The following is a 23,363-nucleotide window of genomic DNA, read 5'->3' as shown; positions in this document are numbered from 1 at the left end:
GTGATAATCAGCAGCTTCTTCAGTTCCTGGCGAGGCTGCGCTTCCAGAGGACAGTAGGAGAAGGAGCCACTTCCCTGCTAAAATAAAAAGCTATTTCTCAGTGCCGAATCGGTGCTATATGTTTTAAAAATATATTTTAAAATAATAAATCCATAATAACTAAAAATCTGAAACATTACAAGTCACAACAGGAAGTGACATCAATTGGTTCTTCTGAAGACCAACACCAAATTTAAGTTCCCTTATTTATTTTCTGTATATTTGACCTTATTGTAACTATGGCTATGTTCATATTAAAAGCCACATTGCTCAAATCCGATTTTTTTGCTTAGATCTTGACGGTTCACATTTACAAATGTAAGTGATCTGTATCTGTGATTAATGTGAACAAATCTGCCCCTGAAACGCCTCACATGCTGCACATTAATACATAACTTCACCTTCTTCACCAGCAACAACACAAAACGTCATATTTGAGAGAGGACTCGTAGTTTTATGAAGGGAAATTGATGCATCTTTTGTTCGAGATGTTCATGCTCAGCTCGAGGAGGAGAAAAAGCCAGGTGGTTGACTTTTGCTGTTTTTGCAGCTATAGCTGATCAGCTGCACCAAGAGATGTGTTTGTGGATAAGAGAGAGAACGTAGCGCATGCGTAAAAGCAAAAAAGATACATTAATTCTTAGTTCACATTCATGTCCATGGATTGGATACATATCTGATTAAGGACCACATATGAAAGTGACTCAAATCTGATTAAAAAAAAAAAAACATCTAATTTGGCACGTTCTCACAGACATGAAAAAATCTGATCTGAGCCACAATGAACAAAAAAAATCAGATGAGAGTCACTTTAGCCAGATAATGTAAACATAGCCTTAAACTGAGGAGGTCAAGATCATTCCTGTTCCCTACATTAATTCTTAGATGGTATTAGTTTATTTTTTTAAATAATTTTTTTGGGAAAATCACTAGAATGTGCTTAGTGTCCTCATGCTATTAGCATAGCTGCCATTTAGCTATTATTGTTTTTGCTAATACAAGCTTTTTTTTTGTTGGACAAAACCAAATTAATTCACTGATATTGCTCAAAATGTTAAACACCGGTTCATCTTTAACTTTGGGCTTTTTGGAGATCATTTCTTTCTGTTGCTTGTCTTCATTTTCTGTGCCACTCTATATATCCATGTTCTCTGAAAGCTAATGCATACAGAAAGACAGGAGAAAGACATGAGGACACTGTAGCCACTAATAAAAAAATACTAAACTGAACATGATGAAGAACAAACTGTGAACACACTGACTATTATTAACATCACTCACTCCACTGTCTCTGGTTGTTATACCCACCACCCCTTCCCTAGACAGTGGAGAGTGATGACACTTCAGGAAGCAGGAGCATAATTTCACACATGGATTCCAGACCTGAAATTCTTGAAAAATTCTTACAAATCTTTGTGCAGTCCCGTCATCAATACCACATCTAAGGGAAAAATGAATGCAACTCTGGAAAGAAATATGACATTGCATGTCTGGCTGTAGGATACGTGGGCGGAGTCTCCTGTATTAAATGTAAATGTTTTCTGCTAGAGCTCCTTTAGTGTCTATTTTTTTCACAGACTATTCTAACCACATGCTGCCTGCACCCACTACAACTCCCATAATTCACCTGCACCCACTATCAACCCTCACTACAACTCCCATAATTCACCTGCACCCACTATCAGCCCTCACTCCATCTCCCATAATTCACCTGCACCCACTATCAGACCCTCACTACAACTCCCATAATTCACCTGCACCCACTATCAGCCCTCACTCCAACTCCCATAATTCACCTGCACCCACTATCAGCCCTCACTCCAACTCCTATAATTCACCTGCACCCACTATCAACCCTCACTACAACTCCCACAATTCACCTGCACCCACTATCAGCCCTCACTATAACTCCCATAATTCACCTGCACCCACTCTCAACCCTCACTCCAACGCCTGTAATTCACCTGCACCCACTATCAGCCCTCACTACAACTCCCATAATTCACCTGCACCCACTATCAGCCCTCACTCCAACTCCCATAATTCACCTGCAACCACTATCAGCCCTCACTCCAACTCCCATAATTCACCTGCAACCACTATCAACCCTCACTCCAACTCCCATAATTCACCTGCACCCACTATCAGCCCTCACTCCAACTCCTACAATTCACCTGCACCCACTATCAGGAATGGTGTGGGCACTGCCAAGCCACCCCCTGACAGAACACATCATAGTCAGTTTACATACTGCTATCCCAGCATCACTGTGTGGTATGGAAGCTGCTCTGCTGCAGAGGGTGGTGAAGCTGCACAGAGTCAGCCTCCCCAGCACCAAGGACATTTACACCTCCAGATGCAGGAAAAGGGCCACCTGCATCAGGAAGGATCCCACCCACCCAGCACACTCACTTCCTGTCCCGCTCCCCTCAGGCCGGAGGCTGCAGAGCATCAAGTGCAAAACAACCAGACTGAGAAACAGCTTCATTCCAGAAGCTGTAAGACTCTTAAACTCCACCTAAACAACACACTGCACTGACACACTTTATAACAACAATTACTGTTTACAAACACCGTCACCTTAAACTGCACTGAGACACTTTACGCCCTTAATTCACACTATCAGCTGCTATAGCACACTTGCACTCTGGACCTCATGTTGCTGCCACCTGCCTACTCTCCCTATTTTTTGTATATTTATCTTGATGTTTATTTTGTTCTATTCTATTTTATTGTTTTCTTATTTGTATTTTATTTTATTTTATCTATATTTATTTATTTTAACAATTGCTCCTGGGTGTAAACTGGAACGTGAAATCACAATTTCGTTCCACCTCATGTACCACATGTGATGCGAATGACAATAAAATCTCCTTGAATCCTTTTGTCATGTGAGAGTAAGTTAAAAGTAAGGTAAGAGAAACATTGGGTTGATCCTTTTTAAAATGAAGGTTTATTTAGTAATAAGGGCATTATTATGAGCCTTACTTCTAAAACCCACTTAGCCTCTGTCCATGGGAGAGTGAGAGAATGGTTATAAGAGAACAGATCTTAAGAACCTTGACTTTAAAGGATTCCTATTGAAAACAAGCATATAAAAAGAGAATATCTTACAGTGGAAACAGAGATAACGGAAGTGTCTGCTTTTTCTTCTCATGAGTCAAGTACAGTGTACAATGTAGTACAGTATAATACTATCCACATTCTCATTTATCTAAAACAGAAGGTACAGCTGGTCAGACTCTCCGGGGGAGATCTAGTTCCAGGGCAAGCAAACAGGTGTAGATTAGGTAGAAGATTTTCATTATATCCCTGTCTTCCTGTTCATTTTTGAAATGGAGAATGATTCATGATGGAAGGCAATACTTTGTTTTGAAGTACAGTAATACAGTCAAGCTTCGTCATTTAACCAGACAGTACGGTTTTATGTTTATTATCCAAAAATAAAATCAGACTGGATGGACACTCCAGATTTCTCAAAGTCTTTTCTGAAGCATCAACAGTCGACTTGCTCGATCGGCCTCATAGCTAGATTAAAAAAATGGAGAAAATAAACATGTAAAAAGTAAAAACGAGATCTCCAGAGCATCATTGCTCTATTTTACTCCAAACCAGAAGGTTGTAGATTATTATCCAGTTCAGTGGGTTCCTCTTCCAAGTCTGTTTCATTGTCTTTGTTTCCAGTCTCCAGCTTATTCTCTCCATCACCACATTCTAAAACCTTAGATGGAGTGAGTGGTTCCAGGGGAGAGTGGACGCTCACACTTTCAACTTGGTCCGTTTTTGTAAGGAAGTCTTCTACAGACACACTGCCGCCATCTGCTTCAGAGTCTAAGGAGTTGGGGGAAGCTTCAGCATTCAGAGCATCTTCAGCATCCTCTCCATCCTCAGCAGCTTCTGCATCTCCAGCATCCTCTGCATCCTCAACATCTCCAGCATCCTCAACAGCTTCTGCATCTCCAGCAGCTTCAGCTTCTCTAGCACCTTCAGCATCCTCTCCATCCTCAGCAGCTTCTGCATCTCCAGCATCCTCTGCATCCTCAGCATCCTCAACATCTCCAGCATCCTCAGCAGCTTCTGCATCTCCAGCAGCTTCAGCTTCTCTAGCACCTTCAGCATCCTCTCCATCCTCAGCAGCTTCTGCATCTCCAGCATCCTCTGCATCCTCAGCATCCTCAACATCTCCAGCATCCTCAGCAGCTTCTGCATCTCCAGCAGCTTCAGCTTCTCTAGCACCTTCAGCATCCTCTCCATCCTCAGCAGCTTCTGCATCTCCAGCATCCTCTGCATCCTCAGCATCCTCAACATCTCCAGCATCCTCTGCATCCTCAGCAGCTTCTGCATCTCCAGCATCTTCAGCTTCTCTAGCACCTTCAGCAGCCTCAACATCTTCAGCAGCCTCAACATCTTCAGCAGCCTCAGCCGCTTCCTCTACACCTTCATCCTCGACTGTGGATTCCCCAGGTTCAGTCTCATTACTCTTAGCTTGGTCGTCTGCCGGAGGTGTCAGTGCTCCGTTTTCTCTTGGATCAACAACACTGCTATCCTCAGTCACCTCCTTTTCTGCTGCCTGAAACGAAGGTTCTTCACTCCAAACTTCAGCAATGAGAGGTTCTATATCTTCTGTTTCCGATACTTCTGAGACAATGCCTTTGGTTCCAAACAAACTGAAAAAAAAAAAAAAAAAAAAAAAACATACAAATCAAGATTAAGCAAAGGTGCAGATCACCACAAGAGTTTCCATCACAAGCACATTCATATTCAGTTACATACTGAAGAGAACTGGCCTCACCTGCAAGTGCTGCTCACTTCTTCAACCGGACCTTGTGCCTCAACCTAAAAAGATATGAGAAAAAAAAATATTGAAATGAGCAACTGCAGAAAAATAATCGAAAATCAGACATCACCTCACAAAAAAACACAGCACCACAAACATCTGACCTGCCTTAAAGATTCCTTAGAGATTAATTTAGTTTAAGTAATTTAGGAAATTGAATTAAAGTAACTGTGAGCTACTGTGACCTCGCAAACACAGCAATTCAGCTTATTTAACTTTACGCTAAACAACAGCCTCAAGTACTGGCCAAATACAATCTTCTGTATGATGCTGCCAACAGATTATGTACTAAAGCATGACAATATTACAATCAATATTATTGTTATGCACCTCTAAAAACTTACACTGACATTTTCAGATTTGCAAATTGCAGGGGTTCTTAACCCCCATCACTGTGCGATCCATTTTTAGGGTTTAGGGTTCATAGACACAGACAATGCACATGCAGAAACCTGAATCAGCCTGAACTCCAAGAGTCGAGTAGAAACGTGTGTACTAAGAAACAAGTCCATGTGTCTGACACAGCGACTGACTGACACGCAGAGCTTTCACACAGGGACATCTCTGGGTGTGATGTAACTGTAGTCACGAGGAGATCTGTGCCTTCATTATTCTCTGGACATTTTGCAGAGATAGCACCTAAATTAGCATCCTAACCCCCAGGATAAGAACCCCTGGTACAATCAATATTTTTTTATTTTGATATGAAAAATCGCTATAAAGGCATGTCAATTTGTAAACTGGCATGAGGAAAAAAGAAAAACAGAGAGAAATAATAACTTCACTCACCTGATCCGAGTCAGTGATTGCCATCCTAAATAAAAAAAAAATAAATAAAATCAACCAAATAAAGCTCTAGGGCAACATCAAGATTACAAGCGAGATCTGCCCATATTAATAATTACATTCATAAATCTAAGTGTACGTAATGCTGCATTTCATTCTAAACCTGGTCTGAGTTCCAGTTAAACAGTTGATTGTAGCATTGTTTCAGGAGATAACAGTATTTAGTATATCTAAAAACATCCGAACACTCAAGGTTCCTCGGTCTACTGCTATTGGTTGGCATTTACTAGCGCTAACTGCTGCTTGCCAGCAGTGCTAACTGCAGCTAGCGCTGACCCTTGGACAAAATAATGGAATTATAAACTTACTGTAAATAAACAGGAGTTTTTATGAAAGAAATCTGTGTAGATTAACATCCTGCATTTGTCTGCGCAGTAACAGCCTTTAACCCATATTTTTGCTCATCAATGTACTTTTTTTTCTTTACATATATATACAGTACCAGTCAAAAGTTTTTTTCTTTAATCCTTTTTAAATTTTTATATATTGTAGATTAATATTAAAGACATGACAATTATTTGTAATTATATAGTAAACAAAAAAGATCTAAACCTGATCAACTGAGCTTTAAAATCTGTCTCAAAGACTTAAAAGTGTTTAACACTTTTTATTCACAGAATAATTCAGCATGTGGTCCTGTATAGCTTTAAAACAGTATTCAATATAAATGTTCAATGTAAAAAAAAATCATAAAAAGAAAGAAAACACTGAATGTAAAGGGCTGTGTACAAACTTTAGACTGGCACTGTGAACATAACAGTAGTTAAGGTCTTATAAGCTCAGCCTAGCTGTTCTGTTCTGGGTCACTTTAAGAAACAACCGAATTAAAGAAAGTGAGAAAAGGAAGTTATTTTTAAGTTTATTTTAAGAGTTTGAACCACAGAACAATAGCTCTCAGGTGCATTGCTGACACAGACTCCTGGGAAACTTCAAACCAAGTGGGCTAGGAGAGTAAGCAGTGCATGTTTTCTTACACCTCCCCAATGTAATACTTTACACTGACTCTGAAGGACCTCTCCGTCTCTGGAGCACATTAATTATAATGTGTTCTTCTGCTTTAATTAAGGCCAAAACTCCAATGCTAATTTACTCACAGTCTTCCACAAACCACTTAACATGCACCCAGATTAGACTAATGAAATTAGGCATGATTTTTCACAAAGAATGATATTTCCAAACCATTTAAGGGTCAGGGAGTGTAAATTTACACACATATTTCATCAGAAAGGGCAATTTATCTAAATCAGAGGAGGTGAAGCACCCAGTCTATTTTTATCCTCTTGTCTTTACCATTCTACCCTTTATGTTCAGCAAAGGCACCAAACATCTGGTGTCACTGTCTCCCAATACATCATACAGCTCCAGTGGCGAGCCAAAGAGACACGAGCAATCCTCAAAAGTAATACGAGTCTAACTCATATAAACTGATGAAAGGAATAACAGAATTATGGATAAAAATACTTGGTTAAACAAGAATAGGAAAGACGGAATGGACAAAAGACCAACAATCAACTAGTTCACTAGTCTTAAACTTCATCTCATCCATGCCAAAGAGCTAAAGAACACTGCACTGAGTCACTTGTCAGTTCACACAGATAATCCTAGCCAGAAGCTAGAAATATTGTCCCTTGTATCGTAATCCCAGATTTGGCTTTGAAGAAATACTTTTTTTTTGCATGACAGTAATGATCTGCGCTGTGGTAAGCATTAATAATTGCATGTAAGAACTTATTGCATGCATATATACAGTCATATGAAAAAGTTTGGGCACCCCTATTAATCTTAATCATTTTTAGTTGTAAATATTTGGGTGTTTCAGCCATTTCAGTTTGATATATCTAATAACTGATGGACACAGTAATATTAACAGAAAATGTGCAATATGCATTAAACCAAAATTTGACCGGTGCAAAAGTATGGGCACCCTTATCATTTTATTGATTTGAATACTCCTAACTACTTTTTACTGACTTACTGAAGCACAAAATTGGTTAGTAAAAAGTAGTTAGGAGTATTCAAATCAATAAAATGATAAGGGTGCCCATACTTTTGCACCGGTCAAATTTTGGTTTAATGCATATTGCACATTTTCTGTTAGTACCATAGACTGTATATAAAGATGGACGCCGTGTCGCCGTTCCCATTCATTCAATGAAAATGAAGCCAAAATCTTCCACCATTTTGGCGATTCAGAGACCAGAGTCTGCGCAGTAGAGACCAGAGGAGGGAGAAAGGCTGTGGAGAGACCGCCTACTAATTTAAATAACCCCGCCCCTGAGGGCTGCCTCGCGGTCACAGACTGCAGAGCGGGGCGGAGCGGAGCTGACGGTCTGTTATTGGTCCCGCCCATAACCAGCCCTTTTACCATAACCACAACTTTTTTGAATAGAGCCGAATAAAGTTTTAAAAACCGAATTCTGTGGGGATATAAAAATTTGACAATATAAGCAGAGGTTACACTAGCTGCTGCATTTAAATAATGGAGGTAGAATTACAGTATATTAGAAAAAAACGTGATTGAAAGTTGTTCTGTTTTGCCATTGAAACCTATGGGGATGGGTGGAGTTACACAGCTTTCTGCAGCCAAACAGCAGGGGGCGCCCGACCTGTGGTGGCTTCACTTTTAAGAGACGATGCTCTGTCCAGCTATATACAGTCTATGGTTAGTACAATAAACCTCATTTCAATCCTGAAATATTACTGTGTCCATCAGTTATTAGATATATCAAACGGAAAATATTTAGAACTAAAAATGATTAAGATTAATAGGGGTGCCCAAACTTTTTCATATGTCTGTAACATATGCACATCTGATGTCTTCACTTCGCTTTTATCACCTACATGTAATTCTATATGTCAGAGTTTACTTAACAGCATCTCTCCTTAAAATGAACAGATAAAGTGAATAACTGTGATTATAGGGTTTCGATGGTGTAAGCCCTAAATGTTAAACAGCAAGTGAACAGTCAGCTCGTTAAGGTGATGTGTTGGAGGCAGGGAAACAGATAAGTCTAAAATTTGAGACACATATGACCTGACTGTGAGGTTCTGAGCGTGTTCTGATCCATTCATCTAGAATATCAGGCAGGTCTTGTGTTCCGGGGATGCAGTAGTTTGTATGTATCAGCTACAGGATCATGGTGCAGATACCACAGGACACCTTCAGAAGTCTTGTGGGTTCTATGCTTCTATGGATAAGAGCTGTTTTGGCCACACAAGAGGAAAAAATACAGTAGCCAGTTGCACAACCTGAACGTAAGTCTGATCATATCCTAACTAAACTGGCCCTTAAGTTTAAGTTTAAAAACTGATAAAATTGTATTATGTTTTACCAGTCTTAGCTAGAACGTAAAACATACAAATACTTCACAGTAGGTGTAACCTCCACCATAAATAAATATTAGTGAGGTCCAAAATAAATAAATATTTAGTTGTTTTAAGTAATATGGGATGGAAAAGCATTTTCAGCAACTAGGCACTAACTTTTAATCTTTTTTTAACGATTTTAACTGTAATTCAGACTCCCGTTTTTGTTCATCTGAGATGAAATGTATCACAGAGCTCATGGTCGCAGATTTACAGCACAACTCAGAAGAAGGGAAGCTCTGACAATCCTCATCCCAATAAAAAGTTTATTTGGGAATTTTAAAAACTTAGTCAGTAACTGTTTAAATACACGAGTCAACTGTGTGCAGTCGTACGAGCAGATTCGTTATTCGAGTAAACAGGTATTTTTATTCTCAGCTAGCTAGTTACAATGGAAGGGACAGACTTGAAAGTACATTTGTCAGCATATAGTTATAAGCTATATCAAAATATTACCATTGATAGCTAGTGTTACTTTTCTATCATGCAGGGAGATTCAGTTAGCAACCGCATTGTTAGCAGTTAATAAAACTCACAACACTAGAAATAGCCGAACAGAAGAAACACGACCGACAAAATATAAGCAAATTCAATTTTATTGAAAACCATAATGTGTTGCCAAAACATAACTAATACGACAGACAAACATTAACTAAATGCGCAGCAGCATGGAGGAAAAACACGATTAAGCAATTTCACCGCTTATTGTAACACTTCAAGTTTTTGTTGGAGAACGCCAGTGATTGGCCGCAGAAGGTTAAATCCATTTACACACTATTTGTTAATTTGCACCTTAAATCTCTGGGGTGCAACCGGAATTCCACACCGCACTACCTTTAAACTTACTATGTTCAACGGTCAGGGTTAGGATAGACTTTACTCCATAACCTACGGTCAGACCTGTGTTCACCTGGTGCAACTGGCTACAGGTGTGTTTCATTCTTGTGTGGACAAAGAGATTCTAATTTTTTGGACAGATGAGGAAAGTTTCTTTAAAAACATGAGAAATAAAAATACGGATATGGAAACAAGGCCTTAGTGTCTGCTGCAGCCTGCAGTAGCTTTCATAAGACAGCACACTGGTTAGTTCTGCACGATATGGAGAAATATCACAGCAGCATGATCATCAAAAATGACTTACATCTCTACTGCCGATTCCTCATCTGCAAGAGAAAAGGAAGAAAGATTAATATCTATTTCTGATTCACAGGGTAAGAGAGAAACACTGGGAACAGTAAAGAGCAGAATGGGAGAGAGGGTGTATGTACCGGTCTCTAAAATGATCTGGCAGGTGTGGTTGGGTCTGTAGAGTAGATGTTCACACATGCGGTCCGCATTAGAGGCGTTCGCCAGAAATTCACAGTTCAGACACACAAGGGTGAGACTCCTGTAAAGCAGAAAACACACCACAAGATCAGAGGCACGTTTATCATTTACCCGACACAGACAAGTCTTTCAATGTTTTTTTTTTCTTCAATGAGAACTTCAGTGTGTCAAAAAATAATTATATATGCTCTTTTGCTGTGTTTGTTTCTCAAGGTTCTCTAATATAAACACCAGTATGAACTGAACCCACCCAGTGACAGCAAGGCCAGCTATGTTTTCATGGAAATCCAGTATGAATCTTCAGGATGTATAGTTTTTACAGTTAATCTAATAATAATAATTATAATTTTGAAGAAATTCTAATCCAGTATAAATCTGCATTAAATAAGGACTATTGACAATTAGTCTAAAATAAACTATATTTTGTGATTTTAATCCAGTTTTAATCTCCAAGATGTGTAGTATTTACAATTAGTCTGAAATATACCAATTGTTTGTGATTTTAATCCAGTATAAATATTTTGTGCAAGTAGTCCTAACAATCTGTCAGCAACAGTTATGGAGTATGAATCTCTAGGGTGTGTCTGAATTGTCAAGGCGAATAGTTTTTACATTAAGTCTAAAACTGTACTATTTGTGATTTTAACTCATTATGATTTTTTACTTTATGTAGTCTTTACATTCTGTCAGCAATAACTCTCTGATTTTAATTCAGTATAAATCCTACCAACTCAGTGAGAGCAAGGCCAGTTGTGCTTTGTGGAAAACCTGGCCACAAATGACTGCAGCATCACTGGGGATCTTAGACGATTGCACTACTCGAAGAGCCCAAATTAGAAAATACTTGTAATCCAGTAAAGTTTTTTTACAATCTGATAGCAATAATTTTGTACTGAATTTAATCCTCTATGAATTGACAGAGTGGGTAGTTTTTACAGTTAGTCTTAAATTAATAACTGTGTTTTTCGTATATATGTATCTGCAGTTTTTATAGTTTTACAGTAGTTTTACAGTAACTAATGGCTACTGACTCTGACTAAAACAGCATTATGTCTATTTCGAGGTATATTTTTACACATTATCTTCATTTGAAAGGTTACTTGCACTTTAATTTGAATTGTGATTACATGTAATAATTACATAGTAATTATTTCTATGAAAAATGCTATGGGAACCTTATACGTTATATTAGAACAGAGTTTAGACTACAGGGGGACGTGTGGTAAAACATGCATTGGAACAGGAGCCATGCCTACAGGAAGCAGAGATGAAGGGGATAATAGAAATAACAACAAATAAAAATAATCAATAGTTTAGTCATCTACCATTATCCAATTCTAAAGACTTACTTCACACCACGCAGAGTCCTCTTCCCCCTGCCTAACCGCTGCTTCGAGGAGCTGCTGTGAAATCTAACACAAACACAAACATAACATATCGTTAAAGATGCAATTACCAGATCAGCATAATTCTTAACCTTTTTTTACTAATTTTATCCACTTTTTGTCCTCAATTTAGAAGGCCAATTACTCAAACCATTTATCAGGACTCCCACCATCAACAGCAAACCCCCTCAACACTAGCGGGATGTGGGCCAGCCACCGGCCTTTTTTTTTTTAAAGTGCCACTGATGCAGCACCACCATGTGGCAAGCGTGCTCGGAGGAAAGCACAGCGACCCGGGTCTAAAACCAGCTAACAGACAATCAACATTACACTAGGAGTGAACCACCGGCTGCACCCACCCAAAGAGAGCATGACCTACTGTACTCTCTCAGACTCCGGCTGCAGATGGAGAAGCAGCATGATCCAGGTGACAGAGCCTTTTGTCCGCTGGACCACTCTAAGCCCCTTATTTTTAGCATTCAAAGTTGAAACTCCACTCGTCATTACCTCAGCATGTGCTGGCCGAACGACTTCTGACAGCTTGTGCGATACTTGCATACAGAGCATCTCAGCGTAAGAGGATAATGGACGTAAGCGTCGGTCACTTCACTCTGACACTCCGTGCATTTGTGCACTCCAGGAGTGAGTCTGTGGATGAGAAACTTGGCTATGATACACTTTCATACATTTATTTATATATAATATAAATATATAACATATACAGGTGCTGGTCAACGAATTAGAATAATTTGAAATAGTGCAATCATGAAATTCTTTGAATGCATTTTTTGTGCAGAAAGCAAATCAGGTGTTCACCGCACCTGTCCTACTCGTTAGACTAATCACAGAACTCGTTACCTGGAAAAAAATTTGCTCAGCTGAGCTTTCCAAAAGGCCCATTTAGGCCATTTAACTGTGACACTGTTGTTTTATTGAATTAGAATAATGGAGAAACCGTTTCATTGAATTAGAATAATTTTTATTATAATTACAATCATCACTTTCTCAGTATTTTGTGGCTGCCCCCTTGGCTTGTATGACTGCCTGAAGTCTCCGCGGCATCGATTTGACCAGCTTGTCGCAAGTTTCCGCACTCACAGCTTCCCAGGCAGTGGCGATGTTCTGCTTCAGTTGGTCCAGCGTAGTAGGCTTTCTGTCGCGAATTTTCCGCTTGACGATGGCCCAAAGGTTTTCAATGACATTGAGGTCAGGCGAGATGGCCGGCCATGCCAAAACTTCAAGCTGTTTTTTAGTGAACCAATCTTTGGTCGACTTTGCCGCATGAGCCGGTGCAAGATCCTGTTGAAATATGAAGTGTTCTTCGCCGAACTGTTCCTCAACAGTCGGAATCAGGAACGTTTCCAGAACATCTTGATATACGGCAGCATTGACAGTCTTCTTGAGGAAGCAGAGTTTCCCTACACCTCGAACGGACATGCATCCCCAGACCAAAACGCTCTGGGGAAACTTGACGGATCTTTTCACGCACTCGTGGTTGTAGGTTTCGCCACCACGACGCCAGACACGAGGACCTTGGTCACCGAAGGAGATGCAGAAGCGTGATTCGTCACTGAAGACCACTTTCTGCCAGTCTTCAGCAGTCCACTCGCCATGTTCTTTGGCCCACTTCAGCCGTTTCTCCATTTGTTTCTTGTTCAGCATCGTTTTTACTGCTGGAACGAGAGATTTGAAGCCGAGTTCGCGCAGACGACGGTAAGTGGGTGATCTGGAGACGTCAGCGCCTGTCTGCTTGTTCCACAAGTCGGTGAGCTCGGAAGTGGACTTGAACCGGTTGCTGACTGCGATCTTTCTCAGCTGCTTGTTGTCGCGAGCAGAAGTTTTTCGGACGCCGGAACAGTTGGTGCGCTTGCTGCAGTTTTTCTTGAGAGCTTTGCAGACGGAAGACTGGCTGATGCCGAGCTGCTCAGCAATTTTAGTTTGGGTCAAGCCTTGTTGGCGAAGGGCTTGAATTTGAGCCACTATTCCGGTTGAGAGGTCGCGCTGCTTATCCATGATTGATTTCACAACTTAGAAATTCTACTCAACCCTGACTTTATACTGCACAGTGAACACTCTTCACAGAAAACAAAAATTCGAGCATTTATTCTAATTCAATGAAACGGTTTCTCCATTATTCTAATTCAATAAAACAACAGTGTCACAGTTAAATGGCCTAAATGGGCCTTTTGGAAAGCTCAGCTGAGCTATTTTTTTTCCAGGTAACAAGTTCTGTGATTAGTCTAACGAGTAGGACAGGTGCGGTGAACACCTGATTTGCTTTCTGCACAAAAAATGCATTCAAAGAATTTCATGATTGCACTATTTCAAATTATTCTAATTCGTTGACCAGCACCTGTATACACACACAACATGATGTAATAATATATAAAAAGCAAAAGTATTTATATATAAACCTTATTAATTAAAACACATACAGTGAGAAAAATAAAAATTTGAACACCCAGCGACTTTGCAAGTTCTCTTAGAAACTTAGAAATCATGGCGGGGTCTGAAATTTTCATTTTAGGTGCATGTCCACTGTGAGACATTAAAAAAAAAAAATCTGGAAATCACAATGTATGATTTTTAAATAATTTATTTGCGTGTTGCTGCTGCAAATTAGTATTTGAACACCTTTGAAAATCAATGTTAATATTAGGCACAGTAGCCTTTGTTTGCCATTACAGAGGTCAAAGGTTTCCTGTAGTTTTTCACCAGGTTTGCACAAACTGCAGCAGGGATATTGGCCCATTTCTCCACACAGATCTTCTCCAGATCAGCCAGGTTTTTTGGCTTTTGCTGAGGAACACAGAATTTGAGCTCCCTCTAAAGATTTTCTATAGGGTTTAGGTCTGGAGACTGGCTAGGCCACTGCAGAACATTGATATGCTCCTTATGGAGCCACTCCTTGGATATTCTGACTGTGTGCTTTGGGTCATTGTCATGTTGGAAGACCCAGCCACGACCCATCTTCAATGCTCTAACTGATGGAAAGGAGGTTGTTCCCTAAAATCTCGCAATACATGTCTCCGGTCGTCCTCTCCTTAATACAGTGTAGTTGTCCTGTCCCATGTACAGATGATGCTTCCACCCCCGTGCTTCACAGTAGGGATGGTGTTTTTGGGATGGTACTCATCATTATTTGTCCTCCAAACACTAGTGGAATTAAGACCAAAAAGTTCTATTTTGGTCTCATATGACCACAGAACTTTCTCTCATGACTCCTCTGGATCATCCAAATGTTCATAGGCAAACTTTCTGTGCCATGCATGGCTTTTAACTACGACGTCTTAGTGTATTACCCACAGTAACCTTGGAAACAGTGGTGCCAAATCTCTTCAGGTCATTGATCAGCTCCTCCCGTGTAGTTCTGGGCTGATTCCTCACCTTTCTTAGGATCACTAAAACGCCACAAGGTGAGATCTTGCATGGAGCCCCAGTCCGAGGGGGACTAACAGTCATGTTTAGCTTCTTCCATTTTCTAATATTTGATCCAAAAGTTAATATTTTTTCACCAAGATGTTTGGCAATTACTCCGTAGCTCTGTCCTGCCTTGCGGAGGTCTACAGTTTTGTCTCTGGTGTCTTTGGACAGCTCTTTGGTCTTAGCCATGTTAGTAGGAGTGCTGGAGTCTTACTGATTGTATGAGGTGGACAGGTGTCTTTATGCAGCTAACGACCTCAAACAAGTGCTTCTAATTTAGAATAATAAGTGGAGTGGAGGTGGACTTTTTGGAGGTGCACTAATAGGTCTTTGAGGGCCAGAATTTTTGCTGACTGGGAGGTGTTCAAATACTTAGTAACACACAAATAAATTATGAAAATTAAAATAAGAACCCTCCATTCTAAAATTCTAAGTGGGAGCACTTGCAATGTTGCAGGGTGTTCAAATTCTTATGTTCCTCACTGTACAAACACACACAAACTTAAAACTTTGACCGTTTTAATATTTTAATACAGATCTTGAAGAAATACAGTGGAGTTAAAGAGTTTATTCACAAACGACTCACCTTAGGCCTTTGAGCTCATTGTTGTGAGGGTTTCGGTTTTTGCCAGCTTGGTTAATTTTTACCCGCCCTGCATTCGAGCTGGATTTGTGAGTAACTGGTCTGGGTCTTTCAGGGCTTCTGGGAACGAGGTTAACAAACGACTTGCTAGGAGTCGAGCCAGGAGACATAGGAGACCCACCGGTGAGCGAGGCTCGAATCGTCACCTGGACAAAATAAAAGAAACACGTGTACGTTTCTGCCTTCAGGTTAAAGTAAAGCTGGACATTAACTCTGAATCAATATTTAACATAATAGACAATATTTAAATCATGGTGATAATCATTTTATACACATTTTAGGACCTGATCGAGGGTTGCATTAATCCGAAAACTACTATAGGCTGGCAGTGCCAGTGTGTGATGTACAGCTCAGGCATGTTGTCCAGCACTGGGTTAAAGTAACTAATAAGTGAAGTACACTGGGTCACACCTTAGTTCCTGGAGGCAGTCCTTCAAGGCTTCTTGGTTTCTTAAACGTTCGATGGTAAAGTGTTTTGTGCTCCACTTTCTCCTTGTACGTCAGAAAATTCAATCTGCACTTTCCACAACGCTGAATACCTTTTTTCTGAAAGATAAACAAACAAATCAATTACTGTATTTTTTGCACTAAAAGGTGCACTTAACATTCTTTAGCTTTCCCAAAAATCTCTGTATAATCCAGTGCACCTTATGTATGAATTCTACCAGTCAGGTATGAAGGAGCAGTAAAGCCTCTTCACTGAAGTACAGAGTTATACAGGAGTTTCAGTTTAATTCTGCAGCACTGAGGCTGGAGCAGTATTAGCATTAGCCACTAACCGTGCTAAGCGCTAGCTCTTTCACTGTTCAGGTTCCTCAGTGTAGCAACGTCGGGCGGCATTTACTAGCATTAACCGTGGCTAGCGCTAGCAGTCAGCCGCTAATGCTGCTGCACCCAGCCTTAATGGAAATCTGCAAATCTAATCTTACTGTAGATTAAAACAGAAGTGCTTTTCTCACCCAAATAAATACGTTTTCAAGAGAGAAATCTTTATAGATTAACATCCAGCACTTGAAAAGAAAATGATTTTGTTTAGGAATTACAGTTTTGTTTACTTCCCCCCCACCACCACCCAGTGCAAGACCTGCCGAATTAGAAGGAAAACATGGCGACATGCCTGTTCCTTACTAGTTCCTTACTAGTGTCACATAATGCGCCTTATAATACAGTGCACCTTATAGTGGGGGAAAATAAGGTAAATAACAAATAATAATAATAATTCATGAATAATAAAAAAAAACTAATTAGAAATCAATTTCCAAAATATTTCAAATAGAAGATAAAAGAACAATAAGTTCCACAGTTACACTGAATTACACACAGAACACTCTGTCCTAAACACACACAGGAGAGTAAGCTGAACCTGCTGGCCATGTCTCTGACCCAGATTACCACATTTACTTGTTATTGTTTTTGTTACCAGCCAGATCGGAGATGGTTTTTGGGCTGAAATGGCTGCTGGTTGGTCTGGTTTCCTGTTGCCAGGTAGAGCCCCTTAAGGCAGGTGAAGGGAGTCAGCCTCCACTGTCACACCGTTATGTATTGCACCAAGGTGCTCCGCAGACAACCAAATCAATCCCAGCTCGGAGAGAGAGCCAACAGGGCAGCTCACAGGCGAGTTCCACATTCTGCTGACTTCAGATCAGTGCATCCTCAAGCCCCCGAAACCACAGACACAGAGACAGGCCAGGGATTTCGCCACTGCTCAAGATCTGAACCCTCACCTCCACACTCTCCAAGACTTAAAGGTTTCTGAAAGTCTACCACTCAAACATACGGTTAATAACAACCTCTGATTACTCTGGATAAATAATTACTTCCTTAGGGATAAACTCCAAGAGCCTGTATGCAGACTCACACTCTCTCATAAATATATAACCTGACAGTAGCTACTGAATAATAAACCCAGGGTTCAAGGATATAACTCAGGTTAAATCTTGTTAAAGCACGTTAAAGCTCAACAGCTTTAAATTAGCTATAGATTTTTTACTAGCAGCTTTATTATATCACCCAATTTACAGATGCCAATTATCCCACCTAGTCAGCAATATTCCCCCCATCACCAGCAACGCAGCAACACTAGGAGGGTGAAGACATCAGTTCACAAACGTCGTGTGTTGACCAACATCTTCTTGAGAGTAATGCGGGGAGAAAGCATCTACCCACCCAGAAAGGCTCCAGCAAGCAAGCTGCATAACTGGGATTCAAACCAGCAATCCACCATATGTGATGATTCCACTCACGTATGTGATGATTCCACTCCAGTGTTTCATATACACACCCTTTTTAAATAGGAAAAATGACTATCCAACTCAAATCAATCCTACTCTATGTTTTTAGGGAAACACCTATTTTAGATTATAATTAACTTCAGAAACACAAACATTTCCTCACCTGGTGCTTCATGTAGTGCTGCATGTACATGTGGCCACTGCGCAGGACTTTAAGGCAGAATGGACAGAGGAGATCTTTAGTGTTTTCATGGACTGTGCGGAAATGGGTCTCCACATCTGAGAAGAACGATGACCGGTAGTTGCAGACCTGTGAGGGAAACACAGGCAATGATACAATGAGTGAACCATTAAATCTGTTTTCCTGAACAGCTACACATTTCAGAGTTTATAATGTTTCAGTCAGACACTGCCTCTCCTTTACTGGACTGGAAATCCATCAACCAGCACTAAGTGGCTGTAACTCAACAAAACTACCCTGACTTTTAATGCTATTAAATGTCACCTCTAATATTAATCATTCATTTTTTTCAATGATTATGTTAGTTACTTATATTAAAAAAATCTATATTGAATGCTTCTTAGGGTCTTTTACAGAAAACAGTGTTTTGGTTGATTGCTTTCACTAAACATTTCATAAAGTTAGCTTTCAATATGGTTAGTGTAGCATAGCACTGTAGGATGTAAGCAATACTACTATCTGCCAAACGACTGAGGCTCAATTCCCCACCTGGGCAAGTATATCACACAAGAATTGCAGTTCTTGGAAAAGAATGCTTAAATTACTAGGGATGCAAGACCAAACAGACAGAGCAAATAAAAAAAAAAACAGTAGTGATAATTTATAGTCTACATGTAAAGACTGGCATCAGACAGCAGTGTTCATTTTCTCGTGTTTAAAACCTGAATTCAGATCCCATTATTCTCATTGCATTAAAAAAATACATTTTCTATTACTTCTTTTACTTTTTGTGCCCTGCATGTACTGTATTAATATTAATACAGTATTAAGTATTAATATTATTAATACTTTCTAATGTAATGGCCTAAGCATTACAGTCTCTGATTTCTGTAACATGAACTGAATACTCTGGCTACAGATACCACTGTTATTTGTGTAAACATGTCCACTCTCCATCTCAGCTCTTGCTTATATCTCTATTTTATCTTCTATTTTTCAGCAGATCCCATAGTGTGTGTGGTGTGTGTGGTGTTGGACAGAGTGGGATGATTGTGGGCGGTGTTTTGGGTTATACAATAGAATATCTGGGAACAGTAGGAAACCGGTGTCTGAATCTTAAAAGACCATTAAAGATGATATTTTCTGTGGTAACGAGATCAAGTAATAACATGATCATGATGTTTAAACATTGGCAACTTCAGTCAATGTTTGTGTGGACTGTGTGGACTGTGTAGTACCTCATGGTTATCGGTGTAGGTTTTATCCCCCGAATCCACCCGTCAACCTGCCAATTCCCCAGTCCCATTTACACACACCGGGTTGCCAGGTATAGAACAAAACAGCATGCAAACAGTGTGCTGCAGCCACAAAAACCGGTGAGCTGGCTACTTTCCTCCTGAACAGGTAATCACTAAGCTTCTGTAAGGTTCACTAACCATAGCTAGGTATTTTCTCCCACCACTAGCATAGTAGAGACCGGCATTATCAACATTTAACTGCAGTATTGCTCCATGTACAGCTGGATTATCAAGGCAGCTAGTAATTTAGATAGCTGGCTAAAGCGACCTGAACTATGCTGGTGCACATACCACAACTTATTGTCACTTACTACATTACGCTCTATATTGAGTAGTGACTTCAGATCCAGTGTGTATTTTTAGAGAACAGATTTTTGCTTATAATGTAAAACAATGAAACATTGCAAATGTCAACATTTGCTGATCTCCTTACAGAGTATTCCTCATCATCACTGGGCACTTTGTGTGTCAATCTGGCAACCCCTGTGAGCTTCATAGGGCAGACAATTCTCTCCAGTGTAATCATTTCACATGTAGTACTGAGTACTGAGTATTCCTTTAAGAGTTGTATAAATTGCTTGTTCACTCTATATTCCGAACTAAAAAGACAGGAGCACACAATCGAACTCACCTGACAGCCGTACGGCATCTCTCCGGGTTTGTGATTGTCCTTCATGTGCTCCAGGAGGACTTGCTCCGTCTCAAAGGCCAATTCACAGATTTTACAGTTAGCTGAAAAAACAAAGAAAAGAGAGAACAGACACACAAGTGTGAGGCTATATCCTATTACCTCCAGCCATCTGCTAGCATAATCTCATTTCAGGCATAATGCCTTGGATAATGCTCCATGCAGATAATTGCAGGGCGTACATGGGTAAATAAAATTGGACCAATTAGACGAGAATCCTCAAGAGTTCTACACTCTTCAAAATGCAGAATTCCTAAATGGTTGTTTGTTTTAACATTTGCTCCCACAGGGTATCTGCTGGTATCAGGATTCATATATATATATATATATATATATATATATATATATATATATATATATTGTTTTACTTAATTTAGTTTTTAATACATAGAATATAGAATATTAAGACTGCTTTGGTAATAACAGAATTGGGAATATGACAATCAATATTACCTTAATAATTTATAGTTAATCCTTAATATATGTGTTCAGTTGAATTCATTGTAAGCTTATAATTATTGAATTTTTGGGCAAACTAAAATTTTGAACAAACAAATTGAAAGATTCCACAAAAGTGGAACTGTTAGTACACTGAAAACTGGGTCCAATGCAAAACTATGCATACAGTTTCCCCATACCTACAGCATCATCTATGCTCAGACCCATAAATTACGCTGTAAGTTGTTAGTTCTCCAGCTGTTCTGTAAGTAAACATATCAAATTTGGAAACTGCAAAATTGAATGTGTGAGAATAAAACGAATTGCATTTACTGTCGTTTGCATTTTAAAAACAGTGGCAAAACAGGTTTAAGACATTTTATGACAAATGAAGGCCTTTTTTAGACAAACAAATATCTAGTTTCCAGTTTGGGTCCGAACCAAAGTAGTAAGTGTAAAAGGATGATCTTAATCGGGATCTACTGAATCATGATCTGGACTTTTCTAGATGGTTTCGACTTTCAGATCAATTAGAGGAAGATGGAAAAAGAGGCGGAGTTTTGCTGAAATCAGACAGGCGTGCAGGCCCGACACCCAGCATTATGGAATACATCAGAATACACTTGTAACCCTTGTGTACTGTAACCCTTATTTTTATAAACAGAAATGAAAGGAACCTGTTACACACATTCTGCTGCAGGACACACCTGCCTGTGGAAGGGAGTCCAATTCTGTAGGTAGAATTCAGTGTAACACCGACCACATTCTACAAACAAATCAGTGTAAAGTATAGGGAGACTCCGCCCACATAGGTGTTGATGACAGGTTGTAGTAAAGTTGTTCAGTCACTAAACTGCAGTGTGAAACTGGACAAAACTAACCAGACTAAATGTACAGAATACAACGTAATAAACACACCAATCTTGGTGTGTACTTTAGTGTAGACTCCCAGGTTTGACCTTTTTTAGACATTTTAACCTTTAATTTATAAAGACTCTTAAGCAATAGCCCACTGCATTAATAAAATTGGTTCTTTAATAATCTTCCAGTGAAACCAGGAGCCCCCTCCTGACGGCCGATTGGTTGGTTATGTGAGGTGTGCTGGCGTACTTGTGGACTCGTAGGGACTGTGGGCGCTCTCTATGTGGCACTGCAGCTGGAAGGGTGTAGAGTACTGCCTGTAACAGTGCTGGCATGTGGTGTGACTCTCCCAGCTCTCACTGTTCTGCTTCTCCAGCTCCAGATGATGCTTCATGTGATTCATGAACCTGCAAGAGAGACAGAATCAGCCAGTAACCATTAGACACGGGTTTAAAAAGCTTTCACAACCCAATATAAAATACATTATAAATGTAAAACAAATTTCAGTATAACATTCATTTAAACTGGTGAGTTACGAGTTTACATTAGAATCAAGCTTACTGATGCAGTAAAGCAAAAAACTTGCATCTCCAAAATGGCAATTTAACAGGAGAAAAAAATAAACTATTCCTCTTTCATATTCCCATCCACACTTTAAAGCTACATTGTAAATAATAGTCACCTTCAATGTAGTGAAGAGTTTAAATGAAGGGTAAATTATTTATTTAAAGAGTCTCAACATTATTTGCTCATAAATTAGTAAATGAAAAGTATTTATACAAGCCTCTCCACCAGGCTATTTAGAAATGTCATTCTGAATCTGTGCAGGAGCAGGTGAAGTTTTGCAAATGGAAGGTATGCCACACTAGAATGTCTGTGAGCTGAAAATACTTCTTATTTGTATTATTACTGGAATAAATTCAGACTGCGAGCCCAAAACTGTGTCAGGAAACAAGCCTAAAAACAAAGAAAAAAAAAAACAGCAGAGGTGTGAGACAGTGAGCGAGAGAGACAGCAGATGGAGAGACCTCATAAGAGCTCCACCATCAGGGACACCTGCAACCTGTGACATTAATGCCAATCTGTGAGGTAAACGGCGGCATGTACAGACGGGTGGCGCGTGGGGAAACGTGCGGTGGGGATGCCGTTGACGACAGCATGTTGAACCAAACAGGAATGGCTTTGTTCTGAGCGGAAGTGAATGTCATGCAGATGAGCCCCATTCACAGAGGTAAACCACTACAAAGCGGCCTCTCTTTCAAAACGCCGGCTTTCTTTCCCAACACAAAGCGCAGCTCAAAATAGACACATGGCATCCTCTGAGATTGGCGAATTATAGAATTTCAGATGTTCAAACAAGCATGTCCTATTTTTCAAAACGGGTCACGTCGCTGGATCTGACTGCAGATCGTTAAAACATATTAAAAGACACTGATTTAAACCTCTATAAATCAAACTTGTCTAGCAGGACAAAAGCTCTGCAAATAGAGCAGGATCCAGGTAACCTTTCGACGGCGTTCGGGGAATAAAGGCCGTACACTGTTAAATATAACGAACCAAATTACGAACTGGCCCGCGTGAAAAAAACACTTTTTAACAGCGCGTGGCCCGAACGTGCATCAAAGCAGCGTTTGGGCTCCCAGAGGTTTTGCAAAGATAAATTAGCAATCATTCTCCTCACGCCTCACTTTCTAAGCATGCATAATAGCCATTATAATACTGGCAATTACACCGGGCTTTTTTTGCCTCGCTTAATGGTGTGATGCTCCTCCGGCTGCCTCCAGCCCCTCTCCCTCTGCCT

General features: G+C 39.9%; 1 protein-coding gene across 25 annotated transcripts in view; it reads right to left on the bottom strand.

Moving 5' to 3' along the window:
• Positions 1–2,973: 2,973 nt before the first annotated feature.
• The window catches only part of znf280d (zinc finger protein 280D), a 33,194-nt gene continuing 12,804 nt past the window's right edge, over positions 2,974–23,363 (bottom strand). For 2 of the 25 annotated variants that reach the window (XM_022665122.2, XM_022665123.2), the window contains exons 9-20: positions 21,812–21,969; positions 20,207–20,307; positions 18,260–18,406; positions 16,277–16,411; positions 15,809–16,011; positions 12,307–12,447; positions 11,764–11,826; positions 10,357–10,475; positions 10,230–10,251; positions 5,666–5,690; positions 4,832–4,875; positions 2,974–4,706 (exon numbers count right to left, since the gene is read on the bottom strand). In XM_022665122.2, the coding sequence (XP_022520843.2) occupies positions 3,641–4,706; positions 4,832–4,875; positions 5,666–5,690; positions 10,230–10,251; positions 10,357–10,475; positions 11,764–11,826; positions 12,307–12,447; positions 15,809–16,011; positions 16,277–16,411; positions 18,260–18,406; positions 20,207–20,307; positions 21,812–21,969 (2,224 nt within the window). In that variant the 3' untranslated portion in view covers positions 2,974–3,640. The remainder of the gene's footprint in view (positions 4,707–4,831; positions 4,876–5,665; positions 5,691–10,229; positions 10,252–10,356; positions 10,476–11,763; positions 11,827–12,306; positions 12,448–15,808; positions 16,012–16,276; positions 16,412–18,259; positions 18,407–20,206; positions 20,308–21,811; positions 21,970–23,363) is intronic. The other 23 variants (XM_049471184.1, XM_049471186.1, XM_049471191.1 and 20 more) reach the window with 23 other exon arrangements.

Source organism: Astyanax mexicanus, chromosome 23, assembly GCF_023375975.1.
Source record: "Astyanax mexicanus isolate ESR-SI-001 chromosome 23, AstMex3_surface, whole genome shotgun sequence".
Taxonomy (NCBI): domain Eukaryota; kingdom Metazoa; phylum Chordata; class Actinopteri; order Characiformes; family Acestrorhamphidae; genus Astyanax; species Astyanax mexicanus.
The sequence above is the reverse complement of the archived record's forward strand: the minus strand, read 5'-3'. Positions and strand labels throughout refer to the sequence as shown.